Here is a 21,744-nt window from a genome sequence, read left to right on the forward strand (position 1 = left end):
CTTCCTTTGCACTTCCCTAGGTTTTGTGAGCCAGTTATTTTTCCCTCCTGGAGACTTTCTTTTTCTAACATCAGTTATGTGGTTGCCATTCTGAGACGAGGGAGGGATCTACTCTGCTTCCAGACGTTGCTCTGTTAGGTTTCTTGGGTCTAGGAAATGCTGCCTTTTAGTGGTAAGGAACTAGAGAAGCATGGACATGGTGAGGTTGTAACCTTTAGCATGTCACTGACACGCTAAAAGAGCTTAAGCTTTGACCTGAAGAGGGTTAGGAAAGAAAGGGTTACCAGCTACTGCTTCTCCGTGTGGCCTGGAAAGATGCCTACGTCTTGATTTCTTCACTAAGAGACTGCTGATCATCCGTGCCCTGTCACTCTGAGTGCACGCATTGTGTGTAGTGAGGGTCTGTACAGATAACGTGATAAGCAGGAGGGACCGATCCGTGAGAAAATAGACACCCGAGCCTCCCTCTAGAAGTTTGTGTTGTGTTCGGATTTCCAGGAGCTGTGTAAAGCACCTGTGCCCCTTTCGTGGTGCTTTCCTGGTGGTGTGGGTGCCTTCCATCACTCCGTGCCCATTTGAGATTCAGTGTATTAATGAGAAGGACTTCTTTTACAATGCACTTCTTGTAACACATAGATAAAAGTAGACTGCTCTTCAGTTTAGCTGCTTGTGGTTTTGTTGCTCACTTGATTAAGTAAATACAGTATCAAGATTAAGTTCATGTTTTTAACCATTGAAAAGAAAGCAATAATAAAATGGCTGCTTGGTGAACAGTGCTGGCTAGTCGTGTGGTCCTGGCAAAGGACTTGAAGCATCAACAGACAGCATCACATACCTTTCAAGTTCCCACACTTTAAATTGCTCTGGGGAAGAGATCCTCTGTGGTTAAGAGGAGCCCTTTAAATGGCATGCTGTCATACTCCATACTGAAGTGGTCTTTCAAGGCTGTATGCAAACCTTATTTAACAATAGTGAGCTGTGCCCAGAGGGCGTCTAGCCCAGGCAGGACTCTGGTCCCTTCTCCCCTACCCTTCCCACAGCCCTGCAGCCTGCCCTTTAGCTGTTGAGGGCACTTACTGCTGCAGAGCTGCTGGAGCCGAGCAGAGTTCCGCAGTGGCAGAGCACTTCCTGTTTACCCGTTCCGACTGCAGAATGTGGTGGTTTGGGTTAAGGGTTGCTTTTTGTTTGATTTTGTTTTTTAAGTTTCCTTTCCCCCCAGATGAAAATAGCTGAAAACATGCCTGTTGGATCTAGATTTTCATCACATTATTTTTGAGAATTTTCTTTGAAATGTTAAAAAGTGTAGAAAGGAGCCGGGTGTGGTGGCGCATACCTTTAATCCCAGCACTCAGGAGGCAGAGGCAGGCGGATTTCTGAGTTCCAGGCCAGCCTTGTCTACAAAGTGAGTTCCAGGACAGCCAGGGCTACAGAGAAACCCTGTCTCGAAAACAACAACAACAACAAAAAAGTGTAGAACGGATAGTTATGACCAGTGGTAATTGCCGGTACCCTGAACTCTAATGCATTTTTGAAGATCTCATCTATCCTCATTTAAATTAAAATATAATTTTTCCCAACCCACCCCTACTTCCCCTACCCACCTCCACCCTGGTGTCCTGGACCCCTCTGTTTCACTGTTATTACTGTGTGTCCTGCCCCTTGGTATTGGATAACCAACTAAGGACTCATTCCTGCGAAGACTATTTCCTGGTTTCCGCACTCTATAGTTGCCTCTAGTTCTCTGTCTAGAGATAGAGAGCCCTGAGGTCCCCCTTCCATGTTAGCATGCCTTCTGGTATTATAATAGGTCTTGTTAAGGTAGCCATGTTATTAAGGTAAAGCTTTTTTGTCATTTCTTGGAGGCACAATCTCACGACAGATTTCTTTGTCCTCTTCCCCCTCCCCGCTTTGGTAATGTTCTGTTCTGTTGCAGATGTACCTGTTAGTTCTGGCTCCCCATGTAAGATCTCATCTTTACGTGGAATGAAAGTGCATAATTGGAGGTTGTGGTGTTTGTACTACATCCCCCTTCGTGCCCTGATGACTCATGACCAGTTAGCATTGTGGGACATTCTGTTAACTAGGGCTTTTCACATGGGTGTGGGTGGATGAGCAAGAGGGAAAGGATTTGGAGTGTTTCTTTTTTTATTATGAAAGTTACATGTGTTTACTACAATAAAACAGGAATATAGAAAAATTCAAAAGTAAAGATTATTATATGACTTTAGTGTCTAATATTTTAATATAATCTTTCTTTTATACATTTAGACATAGATACTAACTGCTTACATATCTGTGTGTGTGTATCTGTCTGTCTGTCTGTCTGTCTGTCTGTATCTTACATTGTGTCCAAAATCCTCACAGCTAGATAATCTTAGGCTTCAGGGTTTACATCTTAGGTGGAGGACGGGAACACTTTCCTCAAGAGTGTGCCACACTGTATCATTGTAAACTGATCCTTCACTTGAGATACACTGCAGAGCAGCATTTGGAACCAGCAGAGGCGTGCTTTAAAGCTGTGAGTCCATTGCCGAAGAAGGAAGGGGGAAAGAACCTGGTCAGTTGAGAAGAGATTTGAACAGAATCACGCTAACAATGGCACCGTGGCACTTGCTTATCGTATTTCTTGGTTTTTGTTTGATTTTTGCCTGCAATATCAATTATTCAGTATTAGCCACTCTGGGCAATGTAAGAGAGGGTGTCTTTAATTTAATTAAATAATTGATTAATTAACCTACATCCTCAGAGTCTTTAAGCCAGCAACAGTACTGTTATTTTTATGGTTAACTTTTGCTTATCTAAATAGAAGTAACACTAGATTATAGTGTGCTAGACATTGACTTACATACATTACACGTTGTATTAGGCTAGGTTAGTAAGGATCTGCCCCAGTCATAAATGTTAATAACGTGAGTGTAATAAACGTTAGTTTCCATCTCATGACACATGCCTTCTGAAGGAGTCTGGTTCACGTAAGAAGAAAATAGAGAGTAAGGCACATGGCAGCTCCTCAACAGGGTTTGGTATAGAGGAGAAAAGACACCTCCATGCCAAAGGCTCATGAAGACTTTTCACAACTCTCCAGGGGTTCTTTGCTCTTCCATCTTAGCTCCAGAAGACCAAAAAATCCAGGGGAAGAACAAGTGCTCGGTGAGCATTGCCTTCTGTTGTCTCTGCATCATTGACTTGCTAGATCAACCTTGGTTAACTGCAGGGAAATGGAACCATACCTCGGGTAGTTGTAAGAGTCCTTCAAACCTAGAGTGTCCTCACACTGCACTGCCTGACATTCATGCATGTGCTCTTGCTGGCATAGATCTACCATAAACTTAACAGTTGTGCTGATTTAAAAGAACAGTTAAACCAGTAGCACAGATGTTATAAGACCGGCACTAAGATAATGAACTTTCTGTCTGCACGCTCTTCATCCCAGAAGCCTCCAGAGTTCTTTTCCTAGCCCAGATGTTATAGGTGCATTGTGAAAAGGAAATGCAGATGTTTCCCTCGGCTCAGAGAATTCCATGAAGCTCTGGCCTACAGTCACTCCTTTGCCCCTTTGCCGCTCTCCCTTTCTTGCCCATTTTCCATTACCTAGATTTTCTCATTCTCAGCCTTATTTTGGATTCCTGGTGGGGAAGGTAGTCTCTGTCTTTGCCTCAGATAAGGCTGGTGCCCTCTTCACACTTGACTGCTGGGAGATAATACAGTCAAGTCAGGTCCCCTTCCTGGGCACTGGGCACAGGTTGTCGAGAGGAACATGGCTGTTTCAGGCCCCACTTGTGTGTTCAGGGCCAGTGCTTTGGCTGTGCATACCGTACCCTACCCAACTTTACACAGCAGCCATAGCCAATGTATTTGTCTGCTCCTGCCTAGGAACGGGAGCATCAAGTGAGTGAAATGGCAAACTTAGCCCCATGCCTTGTTCTTTGATGAGAGTTCTTTCTAAGAAGCCTTACTTAATATTACTCAGGAGACTTGCAGTACACATTTGTGAGTTAGACACCTAGGCACATGAGAATGAAGGACCTTAACCAATTCGATGCTTTCAAACTTTTTTGATCACTGACTTTTTCATGTTAGAATCATGAACTTCCCATTGAACGACTTTGAGAAGTGCTAATCTAAATGCTAATTTTAAAATGTTGTTAGTTCAGGTGATTCATTTCTTTAGCTGTGTTTATTCTTAATTTCATTCTGCTTCTGCCCTTGTTGAATTTATTTCTGATTACATTTAATACAGAGTGCATGGTTGTTCTCCAGCCATTTGTTTCTTATACTCTTTTTGTCTTAGACTATGTCCTTTGCTCCTTTGGCCCTTTATGACTATACATGAAGAACTGCTTTTCTAATCCAGTCTTCAAATAGCATCTCACTACATCTGCCCCTAGAAAGTAAATAGACTGCCCACTGACGTACTGTTTGCACTGTGCGTGCTAAGAGAGTGAAATGGTGGAGAGGCCCGAGAGTTGGCAGAAATGCTGTAGCTTCAGAGACAGATTTGTAACTGAGTTCAGACCTCTGCTCTGCAGCTTCACACGCCTGGTCACCAGAGGCAGATCTCTCATGTTCTCACTCACCCATCCAGAGTGCAGGGGTATCACGTCTTCACACTAGTGCGACCCTTGTCCTGATTACAAATAGTTTAATGGGGTGGTTTTTTTTTTTTTTTTGAGAGTGTTTTTAGAAGCTGGTAGAGACCATTTCCCTTAGAAGAGGAACTAAATAGCATTCAACAATAGTTTATATTGCACATTATAGTGAGGCCAAAATGTAAATTAAAATATGTATTAAAATATAGACTTTCTAAAGTATCCCTTGACTCAGCAACTTTTACCAGGTGCCCACTATATGCCAGGCTCTGTGGTAGTCATGGCTGTTCCTTTCTGTTTGACAATGCTTGCATGGAACATTTTGATAGCTTACTCTACAAAGAATTCTTTAATTTCATAGAGGAAGAGAAAGATGGACATAGAGACAGAATTTTACCAAGCCTCCTGCCTTGGGGTTTCCATGAGTAGGGGAGAGATTATTTGATTTCTTGGAAGCAGCTGATAGCCCAGATTCGTAATGTGAGCTTCCTCATGTGCATGGATGCCCTTGAGCTGTATCCGCCAAGAGTGCACCACACAGTCACCCTTTAGGTAGGTTTTTGAGTCCTGAACATTTCCATGAAGATGAAATGAAATGTTGGAGACCATGCAGACCCAGCCCAAGGAGGAGACCCAGGGCAGCATTTGGTTCTGTTCTCAGTCACGTGCATCAGAGTCTGATGCTTCCAAGAGGGTGGCACTGGGCCTCCTGATGCATGCTAAGCCCTGGCGTGCCAGCATACAGCCATCTTAGGTTGTACTACAGTCCTTCCAGAGTCGGCAGTTGTAAAACATGAATAGGACACGTGATAGAGACATCGTAGAAGGCAAGGAAAATGTAAACCGATGTCACAGAATGGTTTTGTTGTAATTCACACATGGCGAATTATAAATGACATGCATGGAAATGAAATTTAAAGTCTAAAAGTTGGCCAAGAACTGATTACCATTCCAAGTACTAAGGGCCAGGATGACTTTTTCAAGCCAAGATCCAAGTGTGTGGGCTGTGTCCTTTCCACTTCCTCATTCGTCTTAAATGTTAGAGCTCCACTTCTCCTTCTGGTGTAGTTGTTCTCCGGTGTGGTCAGAGGGAACAGTGCTTGATTTTCCCTGGGAGGAGATGTGAAATGATACCTACTGTGGCCTTAAGTTAAGGATGGCCATATCCCTTAACTCCCACACTGCCTTTGTGTAATGTTTCCAGGAAAATTGGCCTCCCAATTTTCAGTGTTGTCAGATGCCATCAGCATACGGTGGATCGTGGGTTTTCCAGACTTCTCTAGCGCAGCCTTTGAGCTCCAGCTCCATGGCAGTCATACCTGAGACCATAGGCAAGGTGATCTGGCTTGGAAGCAGTCCCTCCTCAACAGGAATTCGGATTTTCTTCTGTGGACATCCCTAAGACTCAGAGTGGCTCTCTTACTCTAATTCACTTGAAGAGCTTACTAAGACTTGGGCTGTTGGGCTCCATCCTCAAGAAGCTCTGATAGGTTAGACTTGGAGTCCATCTCTAATGTGTTTTCAGGCAAGAAGACTGGTCCAGGACACAGTCGGAACCACCTGCCCCTGAGTTCTGGAATCCCCTACTGCCATGACTGCCACGAGAAAGCTACTGCTTGTTCCTTCAAACCTGCTATCGCACTGGTTTTGGCTTTGATAACACTGATTCGACTTGTAACTTGTGTTACTGATCAAACGTTTGCTAATATAGCTGAGTCTCAGTTGCTCAGAAAGCTGAAGCAGGGGGATTTGGGAAAGGAAGAGGAAGACTGGGGAAGAATGAATGGATGCTCGTGTTGTGACTGCTCCCTATACCCAGGACCAGACATTCATGCTACCATCTTATCTGCAGCCCAGGGACTCATAAAAACCTTTTCCTGTCCAGAGCAGCTGGTGCTGATCCGGGGATAGCCACAAGGGAAAAGGCTGGCAGGGCCAGACCTAAACTTGAGAGTTTGTACTTGACTCCAGCTAGCAGGAAGCAAGAATGGGTTTCTGACAGGAAAGTGATGTGCCCCGATTGTCACTTTAAATGAGTACAGCAAGAGAGAGGAAATGAGAATGGCCTTTGAAGTAAAGCAAATTGCCTTTAATAACCTGACCATCTGTTTCATTCATGCTTTGGCTTCCGTCAAGTTTGCTTAAGCTCTCTGAGCTTGTACCCTCGTTAATCTAGTGAGATTAACTCTATAAACTCTATAAAACACATTTTATAGAGTTCTCTCGACCCCAGTAACTTTAGATAACAAAGGCTAAGCACAGTATCCTCTGCTATTTTAATCAGCAGTTTAATTCAGTGTTACCTAGATGCAACATAACATAATGGGATGCGATGTTGTTTTAAGAGGTAGCCTTGAAGAATAAACAGAAAAGCCAGACTGTAGGATTTACCATGGAGAGCATGTGGTGCAATACTTACAAGCAGTTTTTCAGATCCCTTATTCCCTCATTACCCTTTTCTCTCCCATTACTGTTTAGCCTTGCAAATGTGTGTTTAAAAAAAAAATGTAAGAAAATAAACCTCGTTCTGTTTAACTGAGCCCATCTCCTGCCTGGCATTCTACACACATGTCAGTCCACTGAGTGCATCTCACAGAAATGCCTCAAGGGTACAAGAACTTGGTTTTATCATTTGCACCTCCGCAGTGAGGAGGCCAGGCCTCTAAAAGGGTAAGTGGGGGTGACTAGCCCAAGAACACACTTAGCTAGATGTGATAAGGTAAGCCTGGGGCACCCTGGAAGCTGAGAAAAACTCTTAAAATCCCAGGCAGATAAAGTGAGCGTGGACTCTGTTCTGGAGGAAGGAATACCCTCAGACCATGAGCAAGCACTCCCTGTTTCCCCTCACTGCCCGTGCAATGAAGAACAGCGGAAAAAACAACCTTAACCCGATGTGTCAGAAATAGCGGATGACAGTGGTCCTTTGCATCTATATTTGTATAATTTTAGCTATTGGAACATTTTGGGAAACATTTTGATATAAGATATATCATAATAAGATAATTTCATAAATAATTTGATGACTTCAAAGCCACACCTGTTTCATGTTTAATGTTTTAACAAGGTACTTTGTAAAAAAGCTCTGTGGTCCTGTTCTTAAAAGCAGCCACCTCCATGGACTCATGGTAACCTGGGCTTACTGTTTACAGGAAAGGAAATAGCTTGGAAGCTGAATCTATCAATTTTACCATTACTGAGCTGAAAGCACAAAGATCCAGGTCATCACTGGCAGGAAGCATTTTTAGAGAGGAAGCAGAAAAAGGAGTACAGGGAGGGGCCAGGACAAGATATAGTTCCCAAGTGACTGCTTCCTCCTCCAGGCCCCATCGCCTACATCACCGACTCCCAGCAGTGCCATCGTACCGTGTGTCCATCAGGGAGTAATCCATTCATAGTCAAAGCTTTCATGATCCATTTGTACCTGGAAACTCCTGCATGGACACAGAAAAGATGGGCCTTACTAATCTGTATGTTTTCTAACCCGGTCAGGTTGACAGAATTAGCAGTCGCACTGAATAATCAGTAAGCTTAGTAAGATGAGTGAGTCCCAGGGGTGCCTTGTTGGTACCCTCTCTTCCTTATTCTCTGCTCCCCAGACCATTTGCACTGGCACTGGCTAATTGAAGGAAATACTGGGACACCAGAGAGGTTAAACCGTCACTCTTACATAATAGTCACATGCGTGTGTGATTCTTCTCTCTGTGTTACAGTATTCTGGAAAGCAGTCTAGCGATAAACTCTTTAAATTTTCTTTTTGCATTGTGTCTTCTTTTTTTTTTTTTTTGGTTTTTCGAGACAGGGTTTCTCTGTGTAGCCCTGGCTGTCCTGGCACTCACTTTGTAGACCAGGCTGGCCTCGAACTCAGAAATCCGCCTGCCTCTGCCTCCCGAGTGCTGGGATTGTCTTCTTTTAAAGTAGCTAGTATAATAGAATGATGGATATCATTGTGACATTTTCATGCATATATATCATGTATTTTCTTTGCATCTCCCTACCACCTCGCTCAGTTCCCCTTCTTCATTGTTCCCCCTTCTGTCCCCAAATGGTCCTTTCTCCTGCTTCCATGTCACATATGTTCTGTTTCCCTCTGTTGCTTCTTTCCTTTTAGAGGGAAATTTTTAATCTAGATTTGATTATGAAAAAAATAACCACACACTCAGAATTTGTCTTTCCAACGCTGGCTTATTTCACTTAGCATGATGATCTCCAGGTACCCGTTTCAAATAGCTTTAAGATATTTGGTTACGGCCTAGGGTGTGAAGGAGTTAACACTCTAGACAGAAAACCTAAGTTATACCAGGGAATTGCCGATTTAACTGCGGGAGCTGGCTCATTATTTTAATTGGATTTTCCAAAGTGTTGAGCAAGTCAGCAGATTTGCATTAGCTTTGCTTTGAGAGAAATTGTTTCTTTCTGCAGAGAAGGAGAGAGAGCCGAGGAGCAGTGGAGAGAGCCTGTCAGAATTAGGTAGAGATGACAAATGCAAGCAAATCATGTCCTTGTTAATTAACGCAGCCCCGTGTGCGTGTGGGAGGGGCCGTCGGTAAAGCTAGACTGCTTTCCATTCCAAGGTGGGAAAAGGAGAAACTTCTGCCCTTCTCTAGGAGGCAGCACTCCAAGGCTCCCATGCACAGCTGTGAGTCCAGCAGGGGGCTCGCTCGGGTGTGGGCACTGTGGCATGTGCTGCTCCTGTAAACCTGCTGTGGTCATCCCAAGAGCCTCTCCCCTCAGATGTCTACCCTCTGAGAAGGAGGGGGTGGGTAAAGTCATGCATGCATCAGTAGACAGATGAGCAAGAGGGTGTCTTCCATGGAAATCTATATGAAGGGGTAAAAAGTCAAAACAGGATACATGTGTTCCCTCCCGCACAGAGCAGACATTGTTGTAAGTCATCTTCAGGTAGGGTAGTGATGGGTTGTTTGTATGGTGCATCGTCAGGGCGGTTGGTGAGGAATAAGTGGTTGTTTTTGTAGAAGCCTGTGTTAATTACAGGTGTATGTTTAAGAAACCTCTAGTGCTCTATGAAAGGATAGATTACAACTTCCTTGTCTAACTTTGTCCAGATTCCAGGAAGGGTATGAAGTATGGCCTGGCAGAGGACAGCCCTTTCATAAGGAACAGTCATTTGTCAGGAGCATCCGTATATTTAGCGTGGGCAAGTGTCATCCCCGATGGTGTTTAAAATGCTGCTTGCTGTTGTATATGTGTGTGTGTGAGAATGAGTCTTGCTGTGTAGCTCACACTGACCTCTAATTGGCAAGCCTCCTGCCTCAGAGCAGAACTTCTGCTTCTTGTGGACTAGAATTACGTGAAAGCACTTACCCTAATTGGATTTGATTATCACAGAGAGGGAAAGAATTTGCGAGTTGGAAAAGATGATGCAGAATAATCAGTAGCATTTTAGTAAAGTGCCATCGAAATGATCCATGGTACATTTTTCCCAAAACATCCCTTAAAGGCTAATGACAGTGACAGCAGGAAGTCTGCTCCCTCCAGTCGTCCTGGGATTCTGTGTTGACTACACTGAAATTGCCAGTGGGGACAGCACTTTACAGTTTGACAGAACTTGCTTGGGTTGTCACTTTTTTTGAAATATTTAGAAAACGAAAATACTGGAAGAGTCTGGAATCCTAAGACTAAAATCATATAATTCACCTGTCACAGAGCAGCACACTAAGATATCTGAGGAACAGGTGTTCTCTTCATTGAGATTTCCAAGGGGGAAGCAGTCTGTGTTTCAGTTCCCCCCCTCTTCTCTGCTGTCTTCCTGGTGCCTCTCAGGTCATTCCCTGTCGCCTGTCACCAAGGAAAAGACTTTCTCCTGGGAAGGGAGCTGACTAGAGGTAGTAAATTTTTGTAATTTTTTTTCCTGTGACTTTTTCCTAAGCTTAACCACTGGGGAAAATCCAGATTTCTAAATTTATAACGTATTGTCTGCTGTTTCATATTATTCCCCAAGAATATGTGTGTAGATGACCACAATGAAATTCTTAATTCTTGGGGTTTCCCATCAGTACAGAGCCCCAACCCAGTGCTTAACCACAGTGATGGCCTTGGTTACTCGGTGTGGTTAGAGCATAGCCTTATTCTTAAGAAGAACCTTCACCTTCAGCACTGACCACAGATTTCATAATGCCCGTGGTGTCTGTAATGCAGCCTCCGTGTCAAGGTAGCAGCAAGCTTCCATTATTGCTTCATTCACAAGGATCTGAGATATTGATGAAAAGGGTCATTTAGGATTAGAAGTTGAAATGTGCTTTTAATCTGTGTTTTCCATGTTGTTTTAAGTACTGTTTCTTCTTGAGCAAACAGTACATTGCTTATTTTTAAAGAATGTTTGAATATGCATGTGAAAATTGTGCATGTTTGCATAGGCGTACCTGCGCAACCTCAGCTGTTGTTCTCAAACGCCGCTGTCTTGTTTGTTGAGGCTGGACAGATCTCATTAGCAGAGGGCTCACCAAGTAGGCTCAGTGGGCGGTCACAGAGCCCCAAGGAATCTCCTGTCCCTATCTCGCAGCACTAGAGTTACATGTGTGGGCCACCAGATAGATCTGCCCTTTTTTGACATGGGTTCTGTCATCTAACTAAGGACCTCATGCCTGCAAGGTAAGCATTTGCCAACTGGACTCTCTCCAGCCCTTCAAATAAGAATAACAACAGTGAACAGAGCCTCCTTTCCTCCTGTATCCCCTCCACCCCCATGTCCTTCAGAGCACTGTGAACACCAGCAGATTACTGTGTTCTTCTCTAGGAATAATAAACACATACAACCTTTTCCCCATCTTTTTAGAGGTAAATCTTGTCCTCTGGAAGTATTTTTTATCCCCCCCCCCTCATATACCACATAAATAAGGAAGATTCTCATAAGTGCTACAGTTTCCCAAGCCAGGTGCCCATTGTTGGGCACACTGTTTCCATCCGTATGAACAGCCCTGTAGGAGGGGAACCTTGGACAGCCTTGCTGTATTTCATACCTTCTGCAAGTCCTGCTGGAGCAGCGTTTCAGTACAGCACGCTGTTTAGGTTTGGGAAGCGTGGCCACGCAGCTCCTGCTGTCCAGGAGCTGTTGTGTAGACTGTAGACTGGGGAGATGGACAGTAAACAACTGAGGAGATAAGCACACAGGTGGGGGATGGGAAGCCCTTTGAGTAAAGCTGGTGCCAGGGTACTTACAAGCAGAAGGTTTGATGCCGGCTTCATTAGCAAGGAGTTAAGTTGGGACCATGGGCCCAACATCCACACTAGCTCTCTCTTTTTAAAAAAAATAATAATAATTTTATTGAAAGGTGTATTCAAAACATAATGGTAGTTGGTTAGTTTACTTCTGTCCACTCAAAATCAATATTGTTTTCAAATTGAAGCATATCAGCCTTTAGGAAGAACTGACATGTTCTCCAGGAAACATGATTTACAAAGGTTAAGAATAAAATACCAGCCAGGCGTGTGGTGGCGCACTTGGAAGGCAGAGGCAGGCGGATTTCTCAGTTTGAGGCCAGCCTGGTCTACAGAGTGAGTTCCAGGACAGCCAGGGCTATACAGAGAAACCCTGTCTCGAAAAACAAAAACAATAATAATAATAAAATAAAATACCCCCATTCTTTGGTTTATTATTCAGCGTCTCAGTGGATAATTTTCTTATCCCTTACATGTCAAAATGGTTCCAGCTACTCTGGAATGCCCAGGCTGTCCAGGGCCCTGAGGAGCTGCCTATGTTAAACAGTGTGTAGATCAATCATTCAAGGCCAGCATGGAGATTCTGAGCTCAACCACGGTGCTCTTACAATTATGGAGCTGCCTCCTTACTTCCCTTAAGACTTAGAGGAAAGGTTTGCAGATCTACTCAGTTTCTTTTAAAATAAAATTCTACATTAGAAGCAGTGGCAGTTTTATAGAAACAGTCTGTGGTAAGAACTTCTGGAGCGTTTTATCAAGCCTAAACTAACTTTATTGCAATAAATAATTTGTTACCTTTAATATTTCTCCTAGAGAACAGATGTTTGTATCCATAATACAAGCAAAATTCATCAGAATTGCTGCTTCAATGTAGTCCCATTTGAGAGAATTTGTTTTCACAGTCTTAATAGCTGGATGAGTTATCACACTATCTCTTAAGAGCCTTGGGGCAGAGGATCCTGGGGACTTAGACTGTCAGAGTAAAATTGAGAGCTAAGAGCAAAATATCTCCGGCTTAGTGTCTAGAACAGAGGGCTGAACTCTGTCAGTCTCCATTTTCTCCTGGCATGCCCAGGCATTCTCAACATTTTTATTTTTGAGGACCACAATTATAAATTCTAAGTGGAACCTTAATAAGAGAGGATGCACCTGGCCTTACTGCAATTTGATATGACAGGAATCCTTGATATTCATGGGAGGCCTGACCTTTTCTGAAGAGTGGATGGTGAGGAGAGGGAGCAGGGACTGACTGGGAGGAAAGGAGGGAGGAGAAAGTATGGGATGATAGACAGATAGACAGACAGATAGATAGATGGTAGATAGATAGATTGATTTTAAAATATATACATAAACTCTAAGTGGCCTTTTTGCCCTACTTTCCAAAACCATTACTGATTCTCATTGACATTCAGCATTTAGCAATCTGGACTGCTTGCTTAAGCTGAATTCTGTGTTACACAGACAGAATTGCCTTGGCAGGGATCCTACGCCCTCTGGTGGTATATACTGGAAAACCTTCTTCAGATGTTAAGCCAGTGGAAGTTTAGCAAAGAACATGACAGAGCTGCTGAGAAAACCCAAGGTGTGAGCAACAGGGACGCACTGGGAGAAGGCAGAAGCCAAAAGGCATGGCTTCTCTTCCCCTCTGCCCCCTCAGTTCTGGATTCATAACTGGCATTTTAAAAATATGCGGGTTTTCAGCACTCATGAGAGTCTGTAAGCTGGCACAGAACCTGTGTGTTGGCTCGTTCCATCCTCACCTGCTGGCAGGGGGATGTAACCCTCCACTCTGCCAGCACCAGGCCATTGGGCAGCAGTGGATGTCCTCATGTCATTCTCTCTTAGCCTTGCTGGGTGTCAGCTGCCAGTGTAGAAAGAAGCCCCACTTGGAGCAATAGTGGGCTGCTCATCTCTGCCTGCACGCACACGTGTGGCTCATTCCATTCTCTCTTTAGTGAAGAGTGGATGGATAGGTGGATAGGCTGACAGGTAGACATACATACATGGCAGAGGGATGTTCTTAAGGAGGAGACCCCAGACCTACTATGCTTTGGTTCTGCAGAGCCATGCCAGCTCAGATTTCCCTGGGAATTCCCAGCATCTTGTTGACTATATTTTAAACCATCCTTTGGCTCCTCAGCAGCTTGCCTCCAGCTGGGTAGCAGCTCAACCTCTTTCTCCGTTAGACTCCTGTGTACTGTGTCAAAGTGCAGTCTGCTGCTGCAGAGCAAGAGAAAACCTGCTCCCCAACCATTAAAGACTTGTCTTAGCTGAGTCTTGTGGCTCATGCCTAGGAACCTATAATCCAAGGCAGAAAGATTGTGAATCCAAGGGTAGCATGGGTTACACAACCAGACCTGTCAATAATAATAATAATAATAATAATAATAATAACTGAGGCTGCAGCTGTAAGCAGAACAGCCAAGGTCATCAGTGAGCATCTAATCTCATGCAAGATAGAATCACAGATAGAGTGCATTCTGTAAGAGCACAAAAAGGAAATGGTGAAAGCCGGTTACACACTTCCCTCCTTATTCTTGACAGCGACTGAAGAAAAGTCAAACCAAGAGTTGCAGACTTGTTAGAAGTTGCACTGAAAGTGCTGAAATGAGTAGCAGTAGCTTGCACTCATCTGTAGGTACGACAGCAGCATATCAGAGCATCGCTCTGGGACCACACTGCAGCTCTCTGCTCACAGCTGGGATTCTTACATGTCACCTCTCCCTCCTCATTCCTACAGCTGCAGTGTGGGGGCTCACACTAGCAAGAGGATGGCATGTACATGCAACAGACATTTAATAGACATAGAGCTCTCCATTGAGCCCCGGGCGGGTGAGTCCAAGGAATAGGTTTCACTGTTTATTGTGCATCCTATTAACTCTCTCCCATCTTTTCTTTGTGTTGATTTTCCAGCTCCAGGGTCTGAGCCACAATGTGATCTTCACCTTGGATTCCTTGTTAAAAGGAGACCTGAAAGGGGTCAAAGGAGTAAGTGGCCAGAAATTATTATTTTCAGTCTTCAGTTAAAAGGGTTGGGCTTATTCTTCCTTTTTTTTTTTTTTAACATAGTAGTACTTATATTTGAAAATCTCTAAACATTTTCAGCACAAAACATTCTTGGAAAATTGTCATTAGAAAAACTGTTGCATCTTCACATAATGGTACCGACTGGAAATAAGACTAGGTCCTTTCAGAAAGATTGGTAGTTCCTCAGTGGGGATTGGGGGAGGAGCTGGGCCCCAGTCTGGCCTCCCAGGGTGATTGATGGACTGGGCTCTGAGCAGCTCTGGCTCTTGCTGCTTTGATAGGACCAGGAGGGCCCACCCTCCTGCATCTGCAGGGCTTCTCACCTGGGACCAGTGCACATGTGGTTTCAGAACTCCAGAAGCAAGTTGGTTTTGTTCTGATGGTTTCTCAGTTACTTATTGGAGGAAAGATGAATAACAGTTTTCATTTTCTCATTTTCTCTTTCCTAAGGATCTCAAGAAGCCATTTGACAAAGCCTGGAAAGATTATGAGACGAAGTTGTAAGTGCTGCTTTGTTCTGTTTGTGGTATATGGTCATGGTCATGAGTTTCCACAGGCTGAGGGCAGGACTGAGCCCCAGTGAACTAATATATTAGCAATGATCTAGTTAAAAGCCACACACACACACACACACACACGTCATCCCAGCACTCTGGAAGCTAAGCAGTCCTGGGCTCCAGTTAATTCAAGGGCTGCCTGGGCTAAGACAATGCCTCAAAAAACGAAACATCTAGAAAACCTTACCCAGCCTGTGCTAACTGTCTGTAGTGAATGATGGGCGCTATGTTGGTTGCTGGTATGAACTGTCAAGTTGGAAGCCGATGCAAATGCACAATCTTCTTTTATTATCACTTAACTACACCATGTGCATTTCTGTGGAGTACAGCAGTTAGGAAATAAAGACTAGCTGGTGTTTGCGATAGCATTTTTATCTGCCAGGATTTACACCAGTGTGTGTTTTACACACACGACTGCCTGACACCACTCATCAGTGTGCACCCCTCTCTGTCCGTCCAGAAACTGAAATCTCATTCTAGACTAGCCTAAGGAGTTTTAGAAGGTCATGCACTTAGTGGCCATTACGCTGGCATTCATGCTGGATCTGTCTGACCTAGAGACTGAGTGGTATAATTTGGGGCCAGATGCTGAAGTGACCCATACACCAGGAAAAGGCAGTAAGCACCTGTCAGGCATTGCCACCCCCGTGAAGGAGACAGCGAGTCACGCCTGTCCCCCATGCCTCTCAGGCTTTTGCTTCTCGTCCCAAGCACGTCAGTGGAGAAAGCTGAGATTTAATTTTCTCCACTAAAATCCTTTCTTTGATTGCTTAGGCGACATGGTCAAAATGTTGCCTGATGCAACTTTGGATGAATGAGAAGGAGTCTCCACTGAGTTGACCATAGCTTTACCTTTGGTTTACATTGGTTCCACTGATGTTTCCTCTATCTGTGCATAGGCAAGGCTACTTAGCCATTTATTGTGTTTGGCTCCCCAGTCTACATCCACTAGTCAGTCTTTGCTGTCACAGTTGGAAAGTCAAGGATATTTCTGAAATTTGAAGTCCGTTCCCAGTTAAGTGTATTTATCAGAAGAGAACCAAACAGCAAGCATCGCTGCCTTCAGGCACTACAGGGTTAATGTGTGCTCCCTTCACATCCGGTTCATGGAGCCTTACCGAATCCTTACCGAAAATCCCAGATTAGACAAGGCATTTCTCCCAGCCCTGTCATGTGCAGTTCCATGACAAGTAGTGAAATAAACCGTGCTACTGAAATATGATGTCTAAAGTTAGCTTCGACCAGTTTTTAAATGTCCTGACCAAAATCCTTTGTACTTTATCTTTAAATAATTCTGAAGTCTCTAACTTTCTGCTTCTTTCTCATCAAAAAGTCATTTACTAAGGAAAATTAAACTGTTCAGATTTACTCCTGCCAACCAAAATATAAAAAGAGCTGTCTGTCTATCACATGTGTAAGCTCTGAGTGGCAGTGTAAGGAGCTTCCTAGATGTTTGTTCCCTTTGAACTCACATTTCTACTAATGATTTGACTCTGTCACCTTAAGAAATGTTGCCTTTTAACTAGTTAGGCTGTCAGTGGTTTGATTAAGGGAAAGACACCAGTGGGGTTTGCTTCAGGAGGGTTGAACCCAAGGTCTTACGCTCTACCCCAGGCTACATCCTCAGTTGAAAATTGGTGTTTTTGAGTGGGAGATAAGGAGAGCACCCGTCCACTCTCTGCACACACATACATACCTGCCCCATAATCACAGCCTACGCCACCCCACTCCATCCATGGTACATATGAGGCATTTGGTGGACCCATTAGTACAGCATCATCCAGAGTCAAGTTTGCGTTGTGGTTCACACTTGGTGTCGAGGGCTATACTTCTTTTAACATGGCATATGCTTTCGTTGCAGTACAAAAATTGAGAAGGAGAAAAGGGAGCACGCAAAACAGCACGGGATGATCCGAACAGAGATAACAGGTGCTGAGATTGCAGAAGAAATGGAAAAGGAACGGCGACTTTTTCAGCTCCAGATGTGTGAAGTAAGAGCAGACCTTCCCAGACTCGACTTCTTCTGCTCCTCAGCAGGCTAGGTTTGATGCTTGGAGGAGGGACTGTTTCCTAAGGATTCTAATCTCCCTTTTTCTCCAAGCCCTTTGGGATCCGACATTGCACTGTTGTCTCATATTTTGAGCCCTTGGTCCTATGGGCCTCTTTAAGCCAAACCAGGATTTGTTGGTGAGAACCTTAATGTTGCTTGCGAGTGACTGGGGGAGTCCTGGTGGGAGGGAACATGGGTGAGGAGTACTGCTTTGGAGCATGTGGTTGTTTAAAGCATGGATCCAGCTCGAGGGAAAGTCTAGATAAAGCTGTCCAGCAAGGAGGTCTGAGCTCATGGAGAAATGCAGGGCAAGCATGCTGCCTTTAACTCACAGCTGTGGTTCTCAAACTGAAACCCCACCCAAGCCCACGCCCCAGTGACCTGAGCACTCACTGTAAGGCAGCATGAGCAATGGAGAGAGCTTCCGGCTTATAAAACCCTAATGGACAATGTATGATTTATGTTTTTCTCTTGAGTTCCCCTGCCACCTCTGCTCTTTTCTCTCTCTCTCTCTCTCTTTTTTTTCTTTTGTGTTTCTTTTTCTTCCTTATAAACCTATATAGCTCCTTGACCTTTTCTGAGTATGAACTCCTACTTAACATTACGACAAGTGAGCTATAAGCACAGTGTCAATGGAACATTTTGGCCAATAATAAAACCAAAGTCATTACCATGCTTAACTGCACCACCACGGTTTTATTCTTTTTTTTTTTTTTCAATATATATAATAGAGATTTCTCCCTCTGGTTCATCTCCTTGTTTAAAGTTTCAGTATCTCGTGGAACATTCTTGAGGAATTGCTCTCCCACCTGTCTTCTGCAGAGAACACTCTGTCTCAGGACTATGTGAATATAAGTTTGAGATCCATGGCACCTAGGGAAAGCAGTCGTGACATGGAGTGTGTTTGCTGTGTTTCACTCTTGCTTGTCTTGTAAAGGAGTTAGCAGCCGCTAACACTAATTGCATTTGTGCACACTGACTGCGCCCCAGCAGCCTTCCCCAAACAAAGCTCACCTACCTGGGCCGGTTTAGCAGTGCTGTTCTTCCACATGAACTTGAGAGTCCCCGTCTAGAGTTGCCAACATGAAATTCTGCTTTCTTTCCACAGTATCTCATTAAAGTGAATGAAATCAAGACCAAAAAGGGTGTGGACCTGCTGCAGAACCTTATAAAGTATTATCATGCACAGTGCAAGTAAGTGCTGCGTTACTTACCAGTAGTTGTTACCAGCCCGTTCTGGGCCCCTTGGGTTCACTGTTCTTCTCTTGATTCTCTTTTGTTGAGTGACCATCAGTAGTAACAGCTAAGGGCTGGTGAGATGGCTCAGTTGGTAAGAGCACCCGACTGCTCTTCTGAAGGTCCGAAGTTCAAATCCCAGCAACCACATGGTGGCTCACAACCACCCGTAATGAGATCTGATGCCCTCTTCTGGTGCGTCTGAAGACAGCTACAGTGTGTGTATTACATGTAAAAAATAAATAAATAAATAAATAAATAAATAAATAAATAAATAAATAAATAAAAGAAATGCTTTAAAAAAATAGTAACAGCTAAATAGATGAGAAACTGTAGACAGTATTATTGTCTTCTGTCATTTTGTATAAGTTAGAAGCTTACAATAAACAGTTATTTGATTCTGAAGCAATGTCTACCTCTACAGCTTGGAGTGCTTCAGATGTTTAGCACTATAGAAAGATTTCTGTGAACGTGTTCTATCCTGAGACAAACATTGCTCTGCACTGCCACACCTTGAATGTATTTGATTTCATTCTGTTCATGAATCCATGACAGTGTCTGATTATTCTACTTACTGGGCAAACTGAGATGAGTGGTCAGCTGGAGTCTTGTGTGTGAGAATATGCCATTACCGTTAGCGTCTGTTTGCTGATGGATATACAGAGGAGAGAATGCCAGGTCCTTTCCAAAGCTCGCGACCAGCTCTCATAACCTGGAAGAAATAAAGATCATTTGAACTAGATAATAATACACTCAAAACAATAAATGCATAATTCCTTTTGATCTTTTTTATCTGTTCAATAACACCAGGCCTAGAAGCACCTTTGTGTGCAAATGACACTAAAAAAAAAAAAAAATCAGAGTTTGAGTTGCTTAATGGACAAGTTCAAATCCCTGCTGGGCAACAGGCCCTCACTGGATACCAGTGCCATCTGCCATTTGCGGTTAGAGCTTATAACCAACACCTCTAGATCTTAATGAGGATAGGAGAGTGAAATAAATAAAGCATTTTGAAGTACTTACCGATGGGACAGTTGAGGTATTGGGAACCATTCATATATGTCATGGTTAGGGTGTTTCTCTTTACAGAAGACCAAATTAATCTTTATATAAAATTGTTAACTGTTTGCAAGCTAAATTCTACTTCATATAAATGTGCTCTGTAAGTGGAAAGAATATATTTCAATATATATTCAATATATCCACATTTACAAGGTGAAATATCTACGGAAGCTCTGATCTTAGGCCCTGAGCTACGTTTGTCTTTATGGTATAGTGGACAGTTACACATTTAAAGTAAGCTGCAATGATTCCTGATATTTTTTTTTAAAGGGGACTACAGGCCCTCCCCCTTTTCTTCAATTTTTTATTAGATATTTTCTTCATTTACATTTCAAATGCTATCCCGAAATTCCCCTATACCCCCCCCCGCCTGCCCTGCTCCCCTACCCACCCACTCCCACTTCTTGGCCCTGGCGCTCCCCTGTACTGGGGTATATAAAGTTTGCAAGACCAAGGGGCCTCTCTCCCCAACGATGGCCGACTAGCCCATCTGCTACATATGCAGCTAGAGACATGAGCTCTGGGGGTACTGGTCAGTTCATCAGCCACCAAACGCTGACACTATTGCACATGCCTGCAAGATTTTGCTGAAAGGACCCTGATATAGCTGTCTTGTGTGAGGCTATGCCAGTGCCTGGCAAATACAGAAGTGGATGCTCACAGTCAGCTATTGGATGGAACACAGGGCCCCCAATGGAGGAGCTAGAGAAAATATCCAAGGAGCTGAAGGGGACTGCAACCCTATAGGTGGAGCAACAATATGATTTCTGATTTTTAACTTAAGACGGTCATTTTGTCTTGGATCAGCTTCAGGTGCTTTTTTTTTTTTTTAGAAACATTTAATCTACAAACTTTTACCAAAAGAGATGAATCTCTGAATCTTCTGAATTGCAGCACTTGATGGCAAACCTTTACCTGATTTTAGAAATCCCTCTTACTCCCCAACTCTGGATAGAAGAGTTTGAGGTCTCCAAGCATGTGGTTCCCCCAACAGAAAGCACTTAGCAAACTGTGTGTAAGTTAGCCTCTGTGAGTAGAGGGAGAGCGCCATTATTTAAAGTGGATGCAGCCTGACGCTGCTTATTGCTTTGTTCTTTTCCTTTGTTCCTACCCATAGCCATTCACTGGCCTCCTTCCAAAGGCTAGGTGCTTTGCTAGGTTCTGGAGTTAGATTCAAACAGAGCTGCTTTCTGGGGGCTGTTGACTGTTCCTGGCAGTCAGGTACCTGATAATCATAAGGTGTTCTATGACCTATATCATGGGTACCAAGAGGAGGGACTCCTGCAAAAGCTAAGGAGGGCAGTGGCTATATCTGAAAGAAGGTGGTGGCAGGACTTTGGATGGGCCTTGCGGGGCAGGTGGACTTTGAGATATGGTAACAGAGGCTTTCACTAGAGCCCAGAGAGATTGGCAGAAGGACAGATCCACAGGACAAGCTCCTTAAGAGGTGAGGTTCTGAGCCTTAGGTAGCCAGGTAGACCAATTCTAGGCTTTGTCTCTAAGTTGCCCTATTGTTGGAAAGAAGAAGCTAGGGAGGTTGTCTTCCAGAGATTCTTCCTGCTATCCCAGTCCCTCCCAACCCATATTTAATATGAATAGTGTGACCCTGTAAAGCAGTCTCTACTCAAGTCTTTATTTTAAAGATTTCTTCTGAGCTCCAGTTCCAGTTCCCAGAATAGTTTTCAGTAGACCCAGCTAGCACTCACCAGGGAGTTTGCTGCATAATGCTCTGGGGAATCACAGCACCTCAGTAGGGATCTAGTGTTTACATTGGAAAGAGAGCAGAAAGGAACTGTCCCTACCTGTTCCAACTCACCCACATTGCTGCTCACTCACCATGAACATTGCCAATAACATCCTGCTTTCAAAACAAACCGCCCACTCCCCTTGACTGTGATCTGCAGAGATAAGAGCATTTACAAGCAGGACTCTTTCATCATAACAGATTATGCTAACAAGTAACAGCTCCCAGGAACTTCTGGACAGCCCAGAACGTCTGGACTCACTGGTTTTCACATGTGGCGGTTTCCCTTTTATATCACAGAGT

General features: G+C 43.9%; 1 protein-coding gene across 6 annotated transcripts in view; it reads left to right on the forward strand.

Annotated features, from left to right (window-relative positions):
- Positions 1-21,744, forward strand: part of Asap1 (ArfGAP with SH3 domain, ankyrin repeat and PH domain 1) — a 291,999-nt gene that overhangs the window by 193,456 nt on the left and 76,799 nt on the right. For all 6 annotated transcript variants that reach the window (XM_029469556.2, XM_029469561.2, XM_021182730.3 and 3 more), the window contains 4 exons: positions 14,679-14,753; positions 15,243-15,292; positions 17,211-17,340; positions 18,508-18,593. In XM_029469556.2, coding sequence (XP_029325416.1) covers positions 14,679-14,753; positions 15,243-15,292; positions 17,211-17,340; positions 18,508-18,593 — 341 coding nt within the window. The remainder of the gene's footprint in view (positions 1-14,678; positions 14,754-15,242; positions 15,293-17,210; positions 17,341-18,507; positions 18,594-21,744) is intronic.

This window comes from Mus caroli, unplaced genomic scaffold (assembly GCF_978045245.1).
Source record: "Mus caroli unplaced genomic scaffold, Mus_caroli_1 scaffold_16, whole genome shotgun sequence".
NCBI lineage: Eukaryota > Metazoa > Chordata > Mammalia > Rodentia > Muridae > Mus > Mus caroli.